This window comes from Drosophila arizonae, chromosome X (assembly GCF_054131065.1).
Source record: "Drosophila arizonae isolate 15081-1271.41 chromosome X, UAZ_ARI_1.0, whole genome shotgun sequence".
Lineage (NCBI taxonomy): Eukaryota > Metazoa > Arthropoda > Insecta > Diptera > Drosophilidae > Drosophila > Drosophila arizonae.
Genome location: NC_142927.1, coordinates 8,308,758 through 8,329,356, shown reverse-complemented (window position 1 = coordinate 8,329,356; position 20,599 = coordinate 8,308,758). Strand labels below are relative to the sequence as shown.

Below are 20,599 nucleotides of genomic sequence, written 5' to 3'. Positions count from 1 at the left end.
TGTTTTGATATATTTTATTTCATTTGATTTTTTTTTTTTTTTTTTTTTTTTTTTTTGGGAACATATAAGGATATATATAGTATTTCTTTTTAATTTCATTTGCTTTATATTATAATTGATTTTTGGTTTTGTTCTTCAGTTCAGTTACATGTAGAGATAGAGCTATATATATATTCAAGTAGCTGCTTTTGATACTGAAGACCTATTTTATTGTTGTAATTATTGTTGTAGTAGTTGTTGTTGCAAGTCTCGACTTGCTAACTAATTTCAATTATATAATACTTTCATTATATTTTATATGAAAAATGAAAATATTTTTAAAAGCGACAAACAAAACATGTTTCGTTACTCTCTCTAAATATAGTAGAAAAAAATACATTATATATATATTAGATGAGGTTTTTTTTTTTTTATATATATATTTTGAAAATATTCGAGTAAAAAGCTTTGATCAAAACCGAAAAACACATAAATGAGAGAAGAAGAAAAGAAGAAGATCAATATAGAGCGTGGTATATGGTTGAGTTGGTGATTTGGACTGGATGGATGGATGGGCGCACGATTTGAGAAAACAAAAAACGAAACGAAATAAGAAATTTGATGAGTCGAAAACCAAATGAAGAACCAAACTAGAAAAACAATTGGATTTGGTGGAATGACAAAGAAATTTGCTTAGTTTAATGGTGAACTTTTTTGTTGTTGTGGTAACGAGTGGCACGATAAAGAGAGAGAAAGACAGATAGAGAGTGAAAGAGAGATACAGAGCTTGAGAGAGATGGAAAGAAAGTTGGAGAGTATTTTGGTGTTGCGAGCGAGTGACTGATTCGTAAAACATAAATTCAACAAATACACGATCGTATGTATGCTCATGCCAAAAATATCGATAACAAAATAATCGAAAAAATAATCGAATGAACATTTCTTGTGAGGTATCTGTGGAATCTGTTGTAGCTGTTGTTGTTGTTGTTATTGTTGTTGTTGTTTTTGTTTGTAGCTGTTAGTATGCGTGTTAATAGTTGTTAATCGTAAAATGAGCGAGCGAGCGAGAGAGAGAGAGAGAGAGAGAGAGGGTGTTGTGAAAGAGGGCGCGGGGGCTGGGCTGGGGGCGGTGGGCGTAACAAAAGTGAATAACCAACTAAATACACATAGACACGTACACATAACACATACAAATACAAATTTGAATACAAATACAAATACAAATACAAATACAAATACGATACAAATACAAATACAAATATATAGTTGGATTATATCCATAATATAATTTTTCTCTTGCAGTTGCGTTTCTTTTTTTCATTTTATTTTTTACTTTTTGTTTATGGCCCTGTATAAATATAAATAAAAAAAATATATATGAAAATATGCCTTTTAATGGAATTCCTTTGACAAGGAAAAAATGCGTGAGAGCAATCAAAGAAAAAAAAAGTTATATATGTATGTATATATTAAAAATATACATATAGTATTTCTGATATGTTTTCCCTGTATTTTGGCTTTAATTACATTTTGCTGGCATATTTAATTTGGGGCTTGGGATTTATTTTATTTACATCAATGAATTGTAAACTTTTTGGGGCACTTTGAATGGTTTAATTGATAATAATCAAGTGAGAAATGAGAGAGTATTAACGAACAACAAATTTCAGGTATGTGTGTATGCATTGGACTGAGAACAGTTGGATGTGGAACGGAGCGTCTCGAGTTATAAACTACAGCAGAAAATACTACAGAAATTTAATGTATTTATATGATTACATGTAGGGGTTTTAAAGGATTTCCGACCACGTATGTATGTTTTTATGGGAAAATACTACAATAGTATTTAAATTTCAAATATTTTGCAGTATTTTTTCTGCTGTAACTTTTAACGAATTTAAAAAAATGTTTGTTTTCTTTTCTATTAACAATGAAGTATATAATAATGAATATTGAGCGAGTTCTTTTGATTAGATAAAAAAAAAAAAAAAGTCGAAAAATATTAGATTGAATATGTTATGAAAGAAACTTTTGTATATTGGAAAGTTTTTAAGATGCATGATACTAATGTGGAGTAAGAAAACTGAAAAACTCGATGCAGTTAGATGACTTTGAATGTATTTAACTGAAAATGGAAAATCAAACCAAAAATTGTTGGCGTCTACGAGGCTCAGGCCAAAAGAAATGACAAAAAGTATTTTAATTTTTTTTTTTTTTTTTTTTTTTTTTTTTTTTTGGTATTTTCTTACGCCTGTATGTCCTTGCAAGTTAAAATTTTTATTTTTTTTGTATTTTTTTCGACTTACCAAGGTGTGAACGAGCTCCAGAAGAGACTACAAGTTCACGAGGTTGAAACGTAGTATTTTTTTTTTTTTTTTGTTTTTGTTTTTGTAAATCAATTTTTTTTTTTTTTTTTAGTTAGGTTGATTGCAAGGCAAATGCAACAAGTTTTTTGTGTTGAAATTTAATTGATTTGGATTTTTTTTTGTTTTTTTTTTTTTGTTTTTTTTAGCACACAACATGAAGGTATCGAGCCACAGCAACAGAGTAGGACAGTACACAATTAATTGACAGGACAATAAAAAAGAAATTAAAAGACAAAAATGCTTTTCGTTAACGAATTGAATCATAGTTGAGATATTTTTTTTTTTAAAATATATACTTTTTGTTTTTTGGTATCGCTTGGCGATATATGTGTATGAGGCATACCTAGATGACTTTAGCTTAGCTTGAAACTAAAGCAATTGTTTAATTGAAATAATAAATACATTAAACGTTACACGTTAAAAATAAAAGCAAAAAACACATTTGACGAAACACACTTAATTTTTTGGTATTTGACAACTGGTATTTCTTTTTGTTCTTTCTAGACTTGAGATAGCGTTTGGGCATCTTTGGACTTCTTTTTGTGGCGTGGGGCGGGGGATTTCGATTGTTTGATTGCAGCGATTTACGTTTCGATATTCATTTTAGTAGTATATGGTTAGTTGGTTAAATGTTGAACTTAGGATATCGTATGTTAATATTACTTACAAATCATAAAGAATACTCTCAAGAAAACCAAAAAAATCAATTCGCTTTAGACACACACAGTTACGAGAAATGAGAGATACTTCTTAATTAAAAATGAAGAATGAAAATAATCGATACACACACAGTCAAAATGGATTTAGTTTATATATATATTTGAATATATATAATAAATTTCCATATGATTGTCAATTTTTCGTTAGTTTTCTTCTTCTGTTATCTTTTGACTTACAATCACAATATCGTAAAATGAAAAAACAACAACAAAAAAGTACACTTTCGACTATTTGACCGTGGTTAATTGTTTGGTTCTCGCATTTCGCATACATTTATCGAATATAGTTCCAGAAATATCAACAGAACTGAAAACAAATCAAACTGTATTGGAAACAAAGAGCAAAGAAATACGATACGAACCGAACCCAAGCAAATCAAACATAAATTCTCACTCACATCTCGGCGAGCAGAAGTTCGCTCAACTCTTAATAAATGAACGAAACAATGGAACTACTAGTTCATGATGAGGCGAAACCTCTGGCGAACCAAGTGCAAATGAGATCCAAAGAAAGAACTCAATGTAAACTGGTAAATATTTAGTATATATATATAGTATATATACATATAGGTAATATTTTATGACCAAGTTTAGTTCAGCTCTCTCTCTATATTGGTTAAAACACCTAAATATATCCTAGGAAATCAAATACCTATATGGTTTCTTATGTAGTATATATAAATGGCAAGAGATCATTGTACTCATTATATTTTTTATTATGATTATTCTTGCACTTTTTATCACGAACGTTTGTATTTTTAGTATTTCATTGTCATCATATAGTTTTTTGTTTGTTTGTTTTTTTTTTGGGGTTAGACAAACACAAGGAGGTAAAACACTAGACAACACACATACTCAATGAAGTGCTATCATTATTTTCGCTTTGGATTTCTTGAAAAACAGTTTTAATTTTTTTTTTTTTTGGATGGACTCTAGATATTATAATAGACAAACTTAGTTTCGTAAAATCAAGGAGAAAGTAAAACAAATTGTAAACTTATAAGCAGTTTAAAGCAATACTAAATTTTAAAAAATTACAGAAATTATTTTCTTTTTGCTCTTTTAAAGCTTTGCTTTTTTTTTTAAGTTCCTTCTACTTTTGAGGCAGGCAAGAAAAGAAAAAGCTCAAACTAGGAGATAATTTGGGCGCTCTAGGCGACATTTAGTATTTTGGTTTTCCAAATCGGTATTCTTGTAAGACCAGAGAAACTTAGGGAACTGATAAAGTGGAAATAATAGAACTCAAGCACAAGTAGAATGAGACGAAAAAACGTAAACGTTAATTCAACACTTTGTTTCTTTCTGTTTTCTCATTGGAAATTTTTCAAATATATTTCTTTTTCATTTTTTTTTTTCAGGTCAGCTTGTAGCACGTCCAACGCATAAATGATAGACTCATTGAGGGGAGAGAGGCGTAAGGGATTGTGGGAATGTGATTGCGGGTATTTTGATTTTTTTGCATTTTTTTGGTTTTTTTTTTCAATTTTTTTTCTTTCTTTTTTTTTTTTTTTGTTGAGACTACTTTTGAATGTGTTTAGTTGAAAGTTTGAAAACATATGTAAACAAGTTTCAATAACAATTTTCTTTTGTTGAGGATTAAACAACTTTTGTGAAAGCATAAAGAAAAATCAAATGTATATCTAGAGTTATATAATTATTATATATAGATATATATGCATATACACATATCATCCGATATGTATATACACATATATGTATATACACAATGTAAATATAAGATTTTTTGTGAAAGGAAAAGTGAATAAAACGATAAAAGCAATCATAAAATATTATAGAAAATTTGAGCTTTTTCTCTTCGTTGATGCAGTACCACAAAACGTAAGATTAGGCAGCGATATATAATGGCTAAATGAAAATCGGCAACAGATCTGACGATCTGAGTCTCGTCTCTGTGGTGCATACATGAATGTACAGTTATTATATATGTTAGAGATATGCAGGTCTTTATATATATATATATATATATATATATTTATAGATATATATGTTGTAGATGTTTATATATATAAAATGATTTATAAGTACATTTATGTATACAAGCATAGAGTATATAGTATTATATACGCTTAACATATAACCGACTTCATCATCATCATCATCATTGTTATCATCATTATCATTATCATTATCATCATTTTAATCTTCTTATTCCAATGTCACGGAACAACAATTGCTAATCGATAATAAGAAAACTAAAACTAAACCAAAACTCTTGAATCTTAACTGAAAGTAATCAGTAAATCACAAACTCGATAAATCGATAAGTCGATAAGTCGATAATATGTAAATTAAAAATTATTAAACAATTGCTCAATATATAAGCCTCATCCATTCGATATATTGTTGACCTAAACTGCGCACTAGGAATTAATACAGCATATATGGATATAAAAGGGCCCCGGATATAACGCTAATATAGATTTTGGCATTGTACTTACTTCTCGCTGTACTCGTCCATGTGGGCGTACGACTGAACCGAATTCTCCTCGATCAGAAACTTGACGCGCTGATAGAACGACGCCGTCACCGAGGGCGGCTGCTTGCGCAGCAGCACTTCGACTGGATCGTTGGAGGAGAGACACATAATGTGCTCGGAGCAGGCTGGATGCGAACAGCATTCGCTGTCTGAACAATCGGTCATACCATCTGCGCATGAATAGAGTTAGTCGTACACGTTCGTTTCGCAGCTCTGCCAAAGAGAGATTTCGTTTCGATTGACTTCACTTACCGCCATCGTTATCAATGTTGTCCTTGCAGTTCATTTCCAAGGCTATGGAGCAGTCGCTGCCCGCCCAGCCTTCAATACAATCGCAACGATATTCGCCATTCTCCAAAGTGCACTGACCGTGCCGTGAGCAGCCGTTCTCGCAACCAGCTATGGGAAGAAAAGAGAAAGAAAGAGTGAATGAATGGGTAAGTAGATGTTTGATATGAACATTGAAAATTGAATATCAGGGAGCAGAGAGCAGATGAAGAGTGTGGTTTAAGAGTTGCAGAGAGTAAGTGAGAGAGACAGGAAGAGCGTGTGATGATAGAGAGAAGGAGAGAGAAACATGTAGAGCAAGTATATCAGAAAGAGGAAATATAGGGCAAGATTAAAGAGAGAAGTAAAGAACGTGGTGTCTTTTCAGAGAAGAAAAGTAAGAGGTATAAGAAAAGAACTGCATATAAATTATTAAAAAGACAGAGAGAAAGCGAGAAGGAATGTAAGCAAACGTATTCACTATAGAGGAGAGAGAGAGAGAGAAACAGAGAAAAAGCCTAATATCGAGAGAGTTTAAGAAAAAGCAGCCTAACAATAAGTTTGCCACAGGGAGAAGAGATCCTTCTTAAGTAGTGACAGAGAGAGAGAGAGAGAAAGAGAGAGAGAGAAGCCTCTTAACGAATACAAAAGAATTCGATTTAGCAGGCTTTTATAAGCCCATCACATGCTAGAGAGTGACAAATGTCAACGAATACCGAGAAGATCCGCAATCCAGCGAGCAAACAGCAAAAGTGAAGCAATCGAAATGCTGAAATCGTTTGTGAATTCCAGCGAATCGAGGCGATTAAAATTTAATGAACGAGCTTAAAGTAACAACGCGAGTAGTTTGTGAGCTGCAGCGGGCGCTTGACATTTTGTTGTTGATTATTTTTTTATTTCATACGTGCTGCGAGTGAAGAGCATTAATATAAAAATAATGTTAATGTTTGACGACTCTTCCAGGCGCGCTCAAGTGCGTCGTGAGTGGAGAGCGGGTGAAGGATATCATTCGGGCATGGCGCTTGAGATATTCGGGGCTGGGACTTGAACTGGGATAAGGATGGGGACTGAAGTAAGGGCCAGAGCCAGAGCCAGAGCCAGAGCCAGGGCAAAAGTGCCCTTTGCACGCACATACACAACATCATAAACGAAATGTGGAGAAATCTACAAAACAGTAAACATAAAAAGCAAACGAAACGTAACGATAGATGCCACCGTTGATGGACCTTCGTTTGGCTGGGCCTGGGGCTTGGATTGTGGATAGGTCTTGGGGCTTGGGGCTTGGGAGTTGCGAGTTGGGGTTTGGGGTTTATTTGTTTGTTCCACGACAGCAATAACAACAACAACAATGACATGGCAGCATTTGAGCATTTGACGCAAAGTTAATGTCACTTGACATGTGTCATTTGCAAAATGGGTAACCTCGACGCTAACTCAACTTCCGGTATGTTAAAAAGTTTGCGGCGCATAAAATGACTTCCTTGTCGTAACTGCCTTCCTGTTTACGACTCGCACACACACACACACACCATGGCCTGCGCGCGTGTGCATGCGTGTGTGTGTGTGTCTTTGTACACTACACATATTGGCAATAACGTCAAGTGTTGCTGCCAATATTTGAACGATGTCTGCTGACGCTGCTGCCTTTGCACAAACAATTTACATGAGACCTCTCTCAGGCAAGCATGTGCACGTGTGTGTTTCTCTCTCTCTCTGTGTGTATGTGTGCATTGGCATTATGCTAAGTTTACCACATGCAGAAATCTGTCAAAAAGTTGCATAGTTTCAGCCAGCACGAAACACGAAAATCCACTGCAATGCCAAAGCAAATGCCATTACGAAAACTTCGATTAGCCACGAGTAGCTCGATAGCTGTCAATAAATGCATGGAATCGAAGGAACTTATGGGATTTGTAGCTAACCGGGCTCAGCTTACCTCAAGTAACTCGACTGCTCTAGCAACTTTTTAGTTGTAACTTGGCAAACATCGAGGAATCTGAAGAACCTCTCAAATTTCCAGGTCTCCAAGCTCGTCTAACCTCAAGTAACTTAAGTGTTCTAGCAGTTCTTGGGCTGTACCCAAGTAACTCGACTGTTCTAGCAGCTGTGGGGCTGTAATTTGGTAAGGAAGCTGAGAAATCTGAGGGAATCTCAACTAACCAATCTCAACTTAACTCAACTCGAGCAACCTGAAGCACCTCTTAAATTTTCAGGTATACAAGCTCGGCTTAACTCAAGTAACTCGACTATTCCATTAGCTCTTGGGCTGTAAATTTGCATACGCCAGTTACTACGATAGCAGGGCGTAGTTTGATATAGTTTTAAGAATTTCACACACGGCAATCATAAACAGACTCAAGTAACTCAGATGTTTGACGTGTGGTTTACTTGAAACTCGGCGTGATTATTCCTTGTTACCTAACAAGCTTAGTTCTGAAAGTAACTAAAATTTAGCTACTGCGCTCAACTATAGTTCAGCCATTAAATGCTGGTCTTTAGAGCAGCTACCACAGCACTTAACCGAATGCAATCTCAACTCTTCTCATCAGCTAATAAAACCGTGCCTCTCTTTATAACCATAGTTTTATAGTTCTAATCGCATGACATATATCTGAGCAATATATATATGAAATTTTTTACCATTTTCCATGGCTGATAGTAAAATCTCGGCGCCGACTTTTAATAATAAAAAAAAAAAAAAACAGAAGAAAACAGAGAAAATAAAGAAAAAGCGAGAAAATGCGACATAACTTAACGTAAGTGCGGCATAAAATGTCGACGACTATTTTGGGAAACTTTGCCCACATTAGATGTCACCTACTGATGGCGGAGGGGGGGCATGAAGTGGGCTGCTGTGGGGCCTCGAGATTGAGAGACATAAAAATGTATCTAGATTTCGGGATTGCAGTCGTGTAATTTGTTACAAATCTCTGCTCAAATTCAATAAACTTTACCGCATTGTGTGTGTGTGTGTGTCGCGTATGTGAAGTGCTAGAGCAAGACAGATAGAGTGTGTTAGAGCGAGCCGGACTGCAAAGTCGTTAAGTACTTTCTAAAAATACAAGCATACATGCATGTATTTGTTAACGTGCTCGCATATGTGTATGTGTGTGTGTGCCAGGATATTGGGTGGCACTTTGTGCTTGTGCAAGCGTGACTCGCACGTCTAAGCTACCACTCCACTGACAAAAAAAAAAGCCCCAAAAGCCCGGCCGCTAGCCCCCTTTGACACCGCAGCCGCCCTGCGAGGCGCTGCTGCAACACTTGAATCGATTCAAAACGTTTTTGGCCGTATGTTGTCAGAGGAAGTTCCCATTGGGAATGGCGTTCGACATGGCGGCTTCCAAGCACTACTATATATGGACGAAAAACCGAGAGGTCTGCAACTGGCGGACGGAGACGGCGGAGGTGGAGGCGGTGTCTGGGGCTGGGATAAGTGTCTTTTGCTTGGGCCTGAGTGAAATGACGTCGGAAGTTTTATTGGTTTTGCACACGTCAACGAAATGTAATACACACACACACACACATACACAGATAGAGTGTGTGAGAGAGAGAGAGAGAGACAGAGTAAGCGTCATAGTGCGAGTGAGATAACTGTAGACAGGCAACATACGTAGACATGGCCCCCTTTGAGGCAGAACTATGTGTAATGCCATTACATGCATGCCTGAACCGCGTCGTCGCCGTCGCCTGGGTCTCCCACTAACACACACACACACACACGTACACATAGAGTTCGGTTTCTACACACAGCAAATGTTTTTGTAACATGACTGTTTGTTTTTAAAGTTTTAATCACTGTCAATCGATAGCTACTTATCATGCTGCACTGCAACAGCCAGTCAGCCAACCACTGAGCCACCCAATGCGGGACTCTTGGCCACTTTAATTGACAGTTGCCAAAATAAACCTAAAACGAGAAGCAGCAAAAGCAAAAGTAACAAATAAAAAACAAGAAGAAGAAGAAGAAGAAGACGAAGTAGAGAAAGGCGAAAAGTTGTTTAGCTGCTTGGTTAAATCAGGACGGGTAAAACTGTCAAGTGCAGAGCGTTAAGGCAGCTGGCACGCCCCTAGTTTTGGGTGTCCTCCTCTGTGCTGGGACACTTTTGCAGTTCGCTTGGCCAAATGGCGTAAACATGTACAAAATACTTTGGCGCAAGTGCACAAAATATTGATAAAAAGCACGAGCAACAATAACAACAACAACAACAACAACTGCTTTGACTTGCAGGCAATATCAGCAACAACAGTGAGAGGGAGGATGACACAGAGTGAGAGGGAGATAGCAGGGTACAGCAGCACTTGTCGCACGGAGATAGCGCAGCTGTAATGTCGCAATGTTTTTGGTTGGCTTGACACAACGCGACAAAATTGTTGTTGCTGCTTCTGTTGTTGTTGCTGTTGTTGTTGCTGTTGCGAACTCGATGTGAAATGTGGAATGTCAGCTGCGGTTGCTACGCTTTTTATACTCATTCAGGAATGTGAAATGAGTATATTAGCTTTGAGCACTGCTCGTCTTGTTGTTTGTCTGTCCGTTCCTCCCTCTTAACCGACCTTCTGTCCGCCTTACTGTCTGTCTGACTGTCCATCTGACTCTCCGTCTGACTCTCCGTCTTACTGTCCATCTGACTGTCCGTCTTACTGTCCGTTTGAATGTCTGTCTGACTGTCCGTCTGACTGTCCGTCTGACTATCCGTCTTACTGTCCATCTGACTGTCCATCTGACTGTCCGTCTGACTATCCGTCTGACTGTGCGTCTGACTGTGGTTGCGGCTGTGCGTTCGTTCGACTGTCCGTCCATCTGCCACATCGCCCGTAAATATTTTTGTCACATAAATATTTTTGTCGCTATCGATACTAATTTTCGATGCGAAAATATGTATAATCGGTATGATAAATAGTCAAGACTTTCCCCTAATGCTCACTAGGAGCGTAGTGTTACTTTAAAGTGCTAGGGAGTTAAAGTTCGTAATGCATATAAACACGCTGACAGACCAAGATCAAAATGATTTCGAAGATATATGTACGCTAATCGGGAAGAATATAAACAATACTAATTTCCGAGCTACAACACGAAAACGTAGCATATGAACTATATTCTATATAGAAAATTAACATCCTTCAATATACTGCACCGCGAATGAGTATTCTGCAGTCGTTAGCACCCGACTGCAACTGTCTTACTTGCTGCCATTTCAGATTGGCGCATCGCTAATCGATTGAGCATCAGTTGTAAATGCTCAGCAGCTGCAGCTGCAATCGCAATTGTCGTTGGGGTCAAGCAGAGTCGTTGGTCAACTGTCCAACGGTAAACCGCAATGGAGCACTAAAGACATGGCCAGCGAGCGGACAAAACACTTTCGCATTGGCAATGCACAAACCTCGTATAAATAGTTAATTGCCAGCCTGCTTTTTTCTTATTCTCTCTGGTAAATCTCAATTACATTTAGCTTGATTTTCTTTTCGGATACTTACGCAGCGTGCAGTGTCGTCCGTTCCAGCCCTGGGAGCAGACGCAGGTTCCATTCTTGCATTGGCCGTGCTCCGAGCAGCGGGCATCGCAGGGCAGCTGATCGCAGAGGTTGCCCGTCCAGCCGGTGTTACAGCGGCATTTGCCCGATTCGCAGACGCCATTGCGGCCACAGTCCAAGCTGCAGACAGCTGTAGAGAGAGAGAGAGAAAGAGAGAGAGAAAGAGAGAGGGAGATGTTAAGTAAATTGAGATTCCACGTTCAAGTCGTAGTCTGCTTATTATATTTGTACATATGTGCATTTAAATTCATTAAAGTGCTGCGCATTGTGACTCCTCCCACACACCCACACACACACACACCCACGCCCCTGGCAATAACAACGAGATATTTCTACTCGTTACACTTCGCACTTGGCACTCGCTGGCCGTGGCTTATGGCTGTAAAATGTGGCCCCAGCGAGTGAACCATAAAAACAACATTATAAATGTAACATTTACGTGGCTGAGAACCCACCGAATCCACCGGCCCAACCACCATAATGCCCCTGCCCAGCCCCAACGGCCACTACCCCACTACCCCACTTCCCCACTCACTCACTCACCCACTCCACTATGCGACGTTGACTTTTGTTCTTTGGCTGCGTCGCAGGCGTAAATTTATTTTATTTGCCCAGGCGAACCTGCGTATTAAATAAATAATGAATTTTTATGAAGCTCTGCTTCATTACGCCTCGACCCCCAACCAGCTGCCCACCCACCTGATGGGGCGTGGCTGTGTGTATTTGCCGCCTGTCGGTGCTAAAAAGTTAAGCAAATTAGGCGTGCGTGCCCACAGACGCGAGTCCTTTTGCCCTTTTGCCTCACAGTGCAGACTCCTATGCGCCGCCGCCGCCTCCCCTTCCCGCCCCCTTTTGCGACCACTTGGCAGCACTCTGGTCTTTGTCGCCGTGTCCAAGTTCAGTTTGCGAGTGGTTACATCGTAAGCTGCATGTTTTATTGGGCCGCCATCTTTCGAAATGATTATGGACCCGGGGCATTCAGCAGGCTCCTCCTGCTCCTCCTGCTGCTGCTGCTCCTGCTGCTGTTGTTTTGGTAATCGGTAAATTTGTTGCTGCTGGCTGACTTGTTGGCCTCTTGGCTTTATTTCACTCTCTCCCTCTCACACTTTTTTTTTTTTTTTTTTGACTGGGCCTAATTGAAGGCTCGGCTTTATGGCCATCATCTAATTTGGATTCGGTCCATGCGATAAACCATCATTATGTGTAAGCATACGCAATGCTTCATCTGGCTCCAGCACCACCCCACCCCACACCGCCCCGCCCTCTGATAATAACTGCATTAGTTGCCATCTGCTTTTATGGCTCACACACAGCCACCCACGACGCCCCCCATTGTGCGCCTCGTCCAACTTGTTTTACAGCCAGGCCGCATAAGCGTGGAGCGAACAGCTCATTTGATTGAGCTGCCAGCCCAAAGGTATGCGTCCTCATGGACTTTTAGTACTAGATGATATGACATAGATTCGAAATGAATGACAAAGGTATGTGGGGGCGGGGCATGGTGCCGCTGCTTCCCCAGTTGCATTCCCAGTGGGGCTTTCAGACTCCATTTCATTTTGTTTTTATTATTATTATTTTTTATTATTTAATTAGGCTTGGAACACAGCCAGTCGCTGTTTCTCGATCGAAACGACTCTCTCGCTGACAAATCTTTGGCCTTCCAGGTCTTTTACAACACTGGAAGATCAGCATATGCATTAGTCCTTGGCGAGACCTTTTGAATTTCTGCTCTATTTCAGTCCCTTATCATAAGGTAATGCTACCTAGCAGTTCTTCAATTATTTTATTTTATGATTGTTTTATGAAATTTATGTAAAACAAATAAATATACATATATATATAAGATATATTATATTCTTTGACTTGTCTTGAATATGAAGCTAACTTTCATGAATTGACTTGAATGAATTTGAGCATATTCGCTCTGCCTATTTATATCAAACTATGCTGAAAGTTTGAGACTTTCAAAACTCATATACTCAAGCTAAGCTTTGAAGGAGTATTAGTTAGTTAGTTAACCTCAATTGCATCTGGTTTTTAATAGGATTTACTTTACAACTCTTAAGAATTACTAGAAGCACATGGAATTGTCTGCTCAAGCCAGAATTGAAGGCCAGTATTAGTTAGCTGAGCATACCCGGTTTAAGTAATAGTTAGTATTAGCAGTTGTAGCTCTCTAGAAGCTCCTTAACTTTCCCACTTAAGCCTACTCCAGGTATGAAACTGCCCTCAAACTATAAACGAGCATCAGTTAGCAGTTTATACCCAACTATTTGCAGCTTTTCAATGGAATTGCTTTGCCTAGGCAAGATATGCGATATACTTATTTATTATAAGCTTTGAAAGAGCATTACCTAGAAGGATATACCCAATTGAGTTTCTGCTGAATGTGACTCAGGATCCAAGCTGAAATATAAGCCTCAAATCTAACAAATTTACATTAATTTAAATTTAAATTTAGTCCTAAGTCATTTGATGCCTTAAACTTCAATAGTTTAGCTTTCGACATAGATATTTTGACTTCAAATCAATGCATAAACTTTCTATTTATCATCGATTACCTTTCGCATTTCCATTTCACTTTGCCCCTTTTTATAAAAACTATGAAAATTAAAGTACAAAATCTTGGCAAAGTTTGCCAAAACAACAAAAACAAGCACTACCCAAAGTCTTGCTCCGCCCACCTATTGTCCACACACACACACACACACATGTTAAATGCGGGCGCTTCAAACACTTCTCAGTTCGTCTCATTTGAATTCAATGCTCGAACTGAAGAATCATTTGTAAGCAGCTTGTTGTTCGGAACGACACCGGAACACAACAACCGAAACAAAACAAAAGCGCAAAAAAAAAAAAAACAAAAAAAAAAATGACGAAGAAGAGGAAAAACAACAAATGGCACACACACGTAACACCCGCAAACAATATACAAATAACACACACATGCACAGAGAGAAACACAGAGTGCAATTGTTATTCCGGTTATTTGTATGAGGTGTGTGTGTGTGTGTGTGAGTGTGTGTGTGTGGCACTGCCAGGTGCTCCTCATATGTTGCACTCACCTTGCGAACAATCTGGTCCCGTCCAGTGGCGCTCGCAGACGCATTGTCCCGTCTCCAGGTCGTAGGTGCCATGCTCGGAGCAGCCGGGCAGGCATTGATACACCTGCTGATCAATGGTGCCGCAGTCCTCGCCCTGCCAGCCGGCCTTGCAATAGCACTGCCCGGCCACGCAGGTGCCATGGCCGGAGCACAATGGATCAAGGCAATCATCTGCACGATTCCAAAATGCACGCCACGATGTCCGACGAGCAGAGCAGTAGCCGGCGGGATGAATTTCAGTTTGTTGTTGTTATTGTTGTTGTTGTTGTTGTTGTTGTTGTTGGTTGGTTGGTTGGTTGGTTGGGACGTACGGATGCGAAAGAGAGAAGAATACAAAATGGGTTTTTGTTAGTCGCAAAGCATATACAAATACATAAAAACATACATACATAAATACATATACATATATATAAAAGTAACATACAATATGTGCACAGATACAGCCAATGGCTCATAAGACCAGCTATGTGCATGTGTGTGTGTGTGTGTGTGTGTGTGGGTGGGTTTACCTCGCAACAGTCTTGGCAAAACAAAAGCCCGTCACGAACCGCTGGCAATACATGCCGCTAGCCCGTTAGCCGCCCGCACACACACACACACATGCACTCTTGGCACACACCAATTTCGGGGTCAGGTCACACACACAAACACACACACACACAATGGCACACATGACATGATTAGTATGTTGGACACGTACCAAAGTGGTCATTAAAATGAAATTCCAGTTTAGTTCAACTTGGTAATTTTGCGCAGTTGTTGCAATTTTCTTGTGCTCTCTCCCTCTCTCTCTCTCTCTCTCTCCCACACTCCCGCCCGCTCTTTGACTCCTCTGCCCCTGCTGCCTTCAGCGTCTTCCACGCTTTTCTTTGCCTGCCTCAAGCTTCGAAATGCTCTACACTCAAAGCTCTTTAGTTTTCTTGTGGATTTTTTACTTGTTTTCCTCAATTATTCAATAGATGTCTATAGTTTGATATATTTAGGTATTTCTCTATATATATGTATATATGTATATGTATATATGTATTTCTCTATATATATGTATATATATGTATATTTGGGCAAATTTTGAAGCTATGCTCCATATAAGCTGCACTTGCATGAGCTATGATATCAATTTTTTATTTAATTATATATATTCTGAGAGAGTTAAATTATATATTCATATGAATCAATATACATGTGCATACATACATATTTGTCTGTCTATATAAAAATCTCTGCAAAGTCCATTTCATATAAAAAAATTAACTTATTTTATTAGAAGATCTAAGTTTAAGTAGAGCTTTTTCTCTGTTTAGATAAATTTAATATATTTAGCAGATTTACTTTTAATTTTCTTATTTTATATTTTTAATATATGCAAATAATATATTTATCTGCCATATATACTTTTTTATTTTAATTAAAATAATAATTTTATTTGAGTTTAAAGTTGGAAAATAAAAAAAAAAATCGAATATTAATGTAAGACAACGTAAATATATCAACTGTCATATATTAATATTTTATTTATTATTTATTGGTCGCTTTCAATATATTGTAACTAACTCTCATATTATTAATATTTTCTATAATTTGCATTCCCATTTGTTTCTTATCGACATTGCTTGGAATTTCAAGTTCTATCTATTTTCGCTCTGCAATTTCTGTGTTACATTTTTCAAGTTCTTCGAGCTCTTCAAGTTCCTTCTCTATAGCTAATGAGCTCAGCGACAGATACTCTATAATTTTGCTAATACCTTCTCTCTTTCTGTCTTCTCGCTTTGTGCCACTTCTGTTGCCTGCCTCGGCTGCCTCTGCCTTTTCTGCGCACTTTTTTGTGTGTTTTTGTTACTTCTTCTTCTTCTTGTTCTTGTTCTTCTTTAACTTCGAGGTCTTGGCTTGTTGAGCGTTTTGTATGTGAAATATGCTTTCGACATATAAATTCGATTCTCTACGTTTTATGTTTGCTTTGTAGTTGTCGTTGTTGTTGTTGCTGTTGTTTATTCTGTTTGTTGTTCGCTTGTTTTGTATGCCAAGGGTCCAGTCCACACACACACACACACGCACATGCGCAACATGGAGTGGGCAACAAGCAATCACATGTAGAAGCATTCAGCCAGCCAGGAATATATACACATGTTTGTTGCGCCTCTACTTCTTTGTGTGTGTGTGTGTGTGTGTGTGTGTGTTTGTGGGTGTGTTTTGTTAGTGTGTGCTGCATATTTTATGCACTTCCAATTTTTTTCGACATCTTTTTTTGTTACTTTGTCAGTTTGTTTGGGGCAGCAGCAGCCGAAGCGAGCGTTAAACAGCCAAGTGAGAGTCAAGTGCTTTAATTGACGCAGCCAGAGGCCCTTGACCCTGCCACTACTACCCCTCCCCCCCCCCCCCCCCCCCCCCCCCCCCACCCCCTTCGCTTACTTGTGCGCCCCAACAAGTATGCAACGTCGCCCAGTTGCCCTTGTCGGAATTGAGAGACCAGCAAAAACAAAAATCCAAATAAAATAAAAACACATCCAACACACGAACTAAACGTTGGGGCGGCATAATAACTGAAATATTTTGGCGTCACCAGGACACGCCCCTACTGCTGCCCCGTCCACCCGAAAAAATAGTGGCAACTGCTGCCTTATCGGAGACCAAAGTCAACATTTGGGCGAAAAGGCCTGGGACCGAAAACAGTTCCCGAAAATTGCAAACAAGGCAAATAAATAATTTTAGCATTTTTATGCCAAGTCAGCAGCAGCAGCACACACACACACATGCATAGTTATTCTAACACACACACACAGATAGAAAGTGGCTGGTTTTGTTTTGTTTTTTTTTTTTTTTTTTTTTTTTGGTTTGCCTTGACACTTACGTTGATCGCAGTAGGGTCCCTTCCAGCCGCGCTCACAGTGGCACTCGCCCTCGATGCAGCGGCCGTGGCTGGAGCAATTGGGCACCTCGCACTCGCCCACGGGTATGTCGCACTCGGCGCCCTTCCAGCCGTCCTCGCAGTGGCAGACGCCGCCGCCGTAGTGGCCATGTGCCGAGCAGAGTACCGGACAAACGCCTGCAAAGAGTCAAAATGGGCAAATATTAAAGAGAGACAGGCAGAGCGAGAGAGAGAGAGAGAGGGAGAGAGAGAGGGAGGTAGAGAGAGAGAGCGACAAACTGAAGTAAAACGAAAATTGGTATTGAAAAGTGTCAGACAAAGCCAAAACGAAAAAATAAAGAGAGCGAGAGAGAGAAAGAGAGAGAGAGCGAGAGGGAGTGGGAGTGGGAGAGGTGGAAGCAGTGCGCACTGTAAATAAATAATAAAAATACTTTACGGCACAGTGGTGCAAAAACAATAAAAACAACAGAATGCAAACAAAACAGACAGGAAAAGTCAACAAAATTCAATTGAAATTTTAATTTGATATTAAAAAGGCAAAGGCGCAACGGCAATAAATTGAAATGAATTTGACTACTGAGGCACGTTTGAATCGTATATCGATTTATCGAATCACAGTTTGTTGTTGTAATGCAGAAGATTTTATTATTTATTATATACGAATTAAAATCATGGCATATAAACAAAATCGATATGCTCAAGCAAGGTTTTTAATGCGAGCTATCGCTTATCGATAACAAATAAGGCACATTTAACTTTATATGTTTTGTTTTTCACGCAGGAGGATATTCAGGAGTTACGATTTGTTCAAGGTAATTTATGAAAAATGTTATCGATAACATCAACTGATACTATATTGAATTTGTAGGTTTACTCATTGCTGTAATCGAAAATGTATACTGTAAATAAGTTATTTCTATGGAATAGCGATGGTGTCTATGTTATCGATATATTTAGTGCAAGCTTGTATTGTAATTTAAAACATTATCCTCCTGAATTGCTTATGTTATGGACAACAACAGTGCTAGCGTCATTAAATGTTATCGATATCAGCTGTTGCTCACTTTTGGAATCTTCTCGATAACAAATGGTTTTTGTTTATGAAATAATATCGATATGAATTGATCTTTAATCATTTCTGGCTAGTTTGGCTATTAAAATTCATCGATAGAATTGTTATCGAAACATGTATCGATATGTTATTTTCAAGCATAGACCTGGCACTAGGCACCACTGTGCCTGCTAAGCAAACGGACAGCTATGTGAGTCATAGAGTGGAGAGTGGATTTGGGTTTCAGCTTTGGGTGGGTTTGGTCCGGGGGTGCCAAAGCAAACAGAAGCAGGTGATGTTGACAGCTCAACTTTGGCGTAAGTTTTTAATTTAAATTGCAGCTGTAGAGTGGACATGGGTCACGGGCGAGAAGGTGGAAGGGGCGAAGGTGAAAGATGTTGGCATTAGTTAGATGGGCAGTTGTATGTACTTACTCTTGGAGCAGTCCACGCCCTGATAGCCATCGATGCAATCGCACTTGCCCAGATAACAGCTGCCGCGTCCCGAACAATCATTCGGACAGGTGGTGCTGACGCCCTCGGCCTCCTCGGCGAGCAGCGACACGGAATGGGCGACGAGCTCATCATTGTAGACGGATATGAACCACAAGCCAGTGTCCAGATATTGCAACAGCGACACATTCACGGTCATGGCGTCCATATCAAGAGCGGGCAAACCACCAGCACCACCATCAGCGGCGGAACGCTTGTTCAGTGCGTGTGCCACTGTGACCGTCTTGCCCTCAAAGTATTCGGCCGAGTCTAGGCCAGCGGGTGATTCATCGCTGCTATCGTTTAAGTCATCCAGATCCTGTTCCTGATCCTGTTCCTGTTCCTGGTCCAAATCCTCCTCGGAGCTGTTGCTGCGTCGACGACGTCGCAGTTGCAATTGCTGTTTCTCCTTGTCCTTCTCATAAACTGCAGTCAGTCCCAGATCCTTGGCATTGTGGGTCACGTTGCCGGCATCGCGGCGATGTCGCAAATGGCTATCGAGTCGCCCGCCCTTGATGAACTCCACAAAATCGTGCTGAGTCACCGACGGCGCCACATTGCGCCGCGAATAGACAGCGAAGTGGGCGCCCCAGGGCAGCGTGAAGTTGAACCGTATGAAGGCCGGATGCTTGTTGCGAAACTCGAGTGTCCAGAACTGATAGGCCGGTATGTTGGCATGGTAGAGCTCATTGAAGTCCTTCAGCTCCACGACCTGGGGCCACTGTCCGCCGCTCAAGCCAACGCCCTGCTGCTGCTGCAGTGCCGGATGATGGTGGCCCGCCTGCTGCAGCAGCAGATTATGCTGCTGCTGGCCCAAGCCGCCGGCTGCGCCGCCATAAGTCAGTTGATCCTGCAGCTGTGTATTGGTCGCGTCCAACGGCGTCAACGGCTGATTGATGGCGTGCGGTTGCTGCTGTTGGAGCAACAGTTGCTGCTGTATGCCGGTGGCGCCGCCGCCAGCTCCTACCGCTGCGCCGCCATTGTTGCCTGCATGATCCGAGGTGCTGGTCTGTATCGATTCCTCCGTGGGATAGGCGGTGGCACCGCCGCCACCTGCCTGCGCCTTGTTGTCGCCACCCTTGCCGCCGGAGCCGCCGCGCAGATCGTGCGGCTGCGATTTGACATCTTGGACTAGGATACAATTCGAGCTGTCCATGTTCGGTTTCATCGAACTGACTGCTGCGAGACGCGGGCAACACCAGGCATCGAGAAAGAGAAAGAGAATAAGACAGAGAGAGTGAGTGAGTGAGTGAGAGAGCCAATGAGTGAGTGAGTGGTTAGTCGTTTTGTGGTTTTTGGCTGCGATTTGCTAGCTGCAAACGCAAATGTGCGACCCGGCCCCATAAATCGCATGACTGCTAAATTTAACGCCATAAATCTGATGCTCCTTTGGGCGAGCAGCAGTTGCCCCAGCACCAAGCACCAAGCACCAAGCACCAGCAGCAGCAACAGCAGCAGCAGCCGCTGGCAATAATGTTTAGTGTGGTGCTGTCCTTGTGGCTCAGTGGTTCCAGCAGCTGCTGTATGCTGCAGGCGCTGCCATTTTCGTTTCGGTCTTCTTTTTTTTTTCACACACACATAAATTTTTGGCATCATATTTTAACGCCATATTAATATGCACTCGGCCATAAATCAATTCTGTTGCCTGCTCGCTCGCACACACACACACACATGTATCCAAGCTAACTCTTTCGTGCAAACAGTAAAATGCGCGTTGTTAACACGTTTGCA

At 40.1% G+C, this 20,599-nt stretch overlaps 1 protein-coding gene across 9 annotated transcripts in view; it reads right to left on the bottom strand.

The window, feature by feature from the left end:
- Window positions 1–20,599, bottom strand: part of Ten-a (Teneurin-a transmembrane protein) — a 308,074-nt gene that overhangs the window by 44,941 nt on the left and 242,534 nt on the right. For 6 of the 9 annotated variants that reach the window (XM_089474227.1, XM_089474225.1, XM_089474226.1 and 3 more), the window contains 7 exons: window positions 18,812–20,047; window positions 17,309–17,503; window positions 14,425–14,634; window positions 11,304–11,489; window positions 5,814–5,960; window positions 5,524–5,731; window positions 2,286–2,312 (listed from right to left, as the gene is read on the bottom strand). In XM_089474227.1, the coding sequence (XP_089330353.1) occupies window positions 2,286–2,312; window positions 5,524–5,731; window positions 5,814–5,960; window positions 11,304–11,489; window positions 14,425–14,634; window positions 17,309–17,503; window positions 18,812–20,047 (2,209 nt within the window). The remainder of the gene's footprint in view (window positions 1–2,285; window positions 2,313–5,523; window positions 5,732–5,813; window positions 5,961–11,303; window positions 11,490–14,424; window positions 14,635–17,308; window positions 17,504–18,811; window positions 20,048–20,599) is intronic. The other 3 variants (XM_089474232.1, XM_089474234.1, XM_089474230.1) reach the window with 2 other exon arrangements.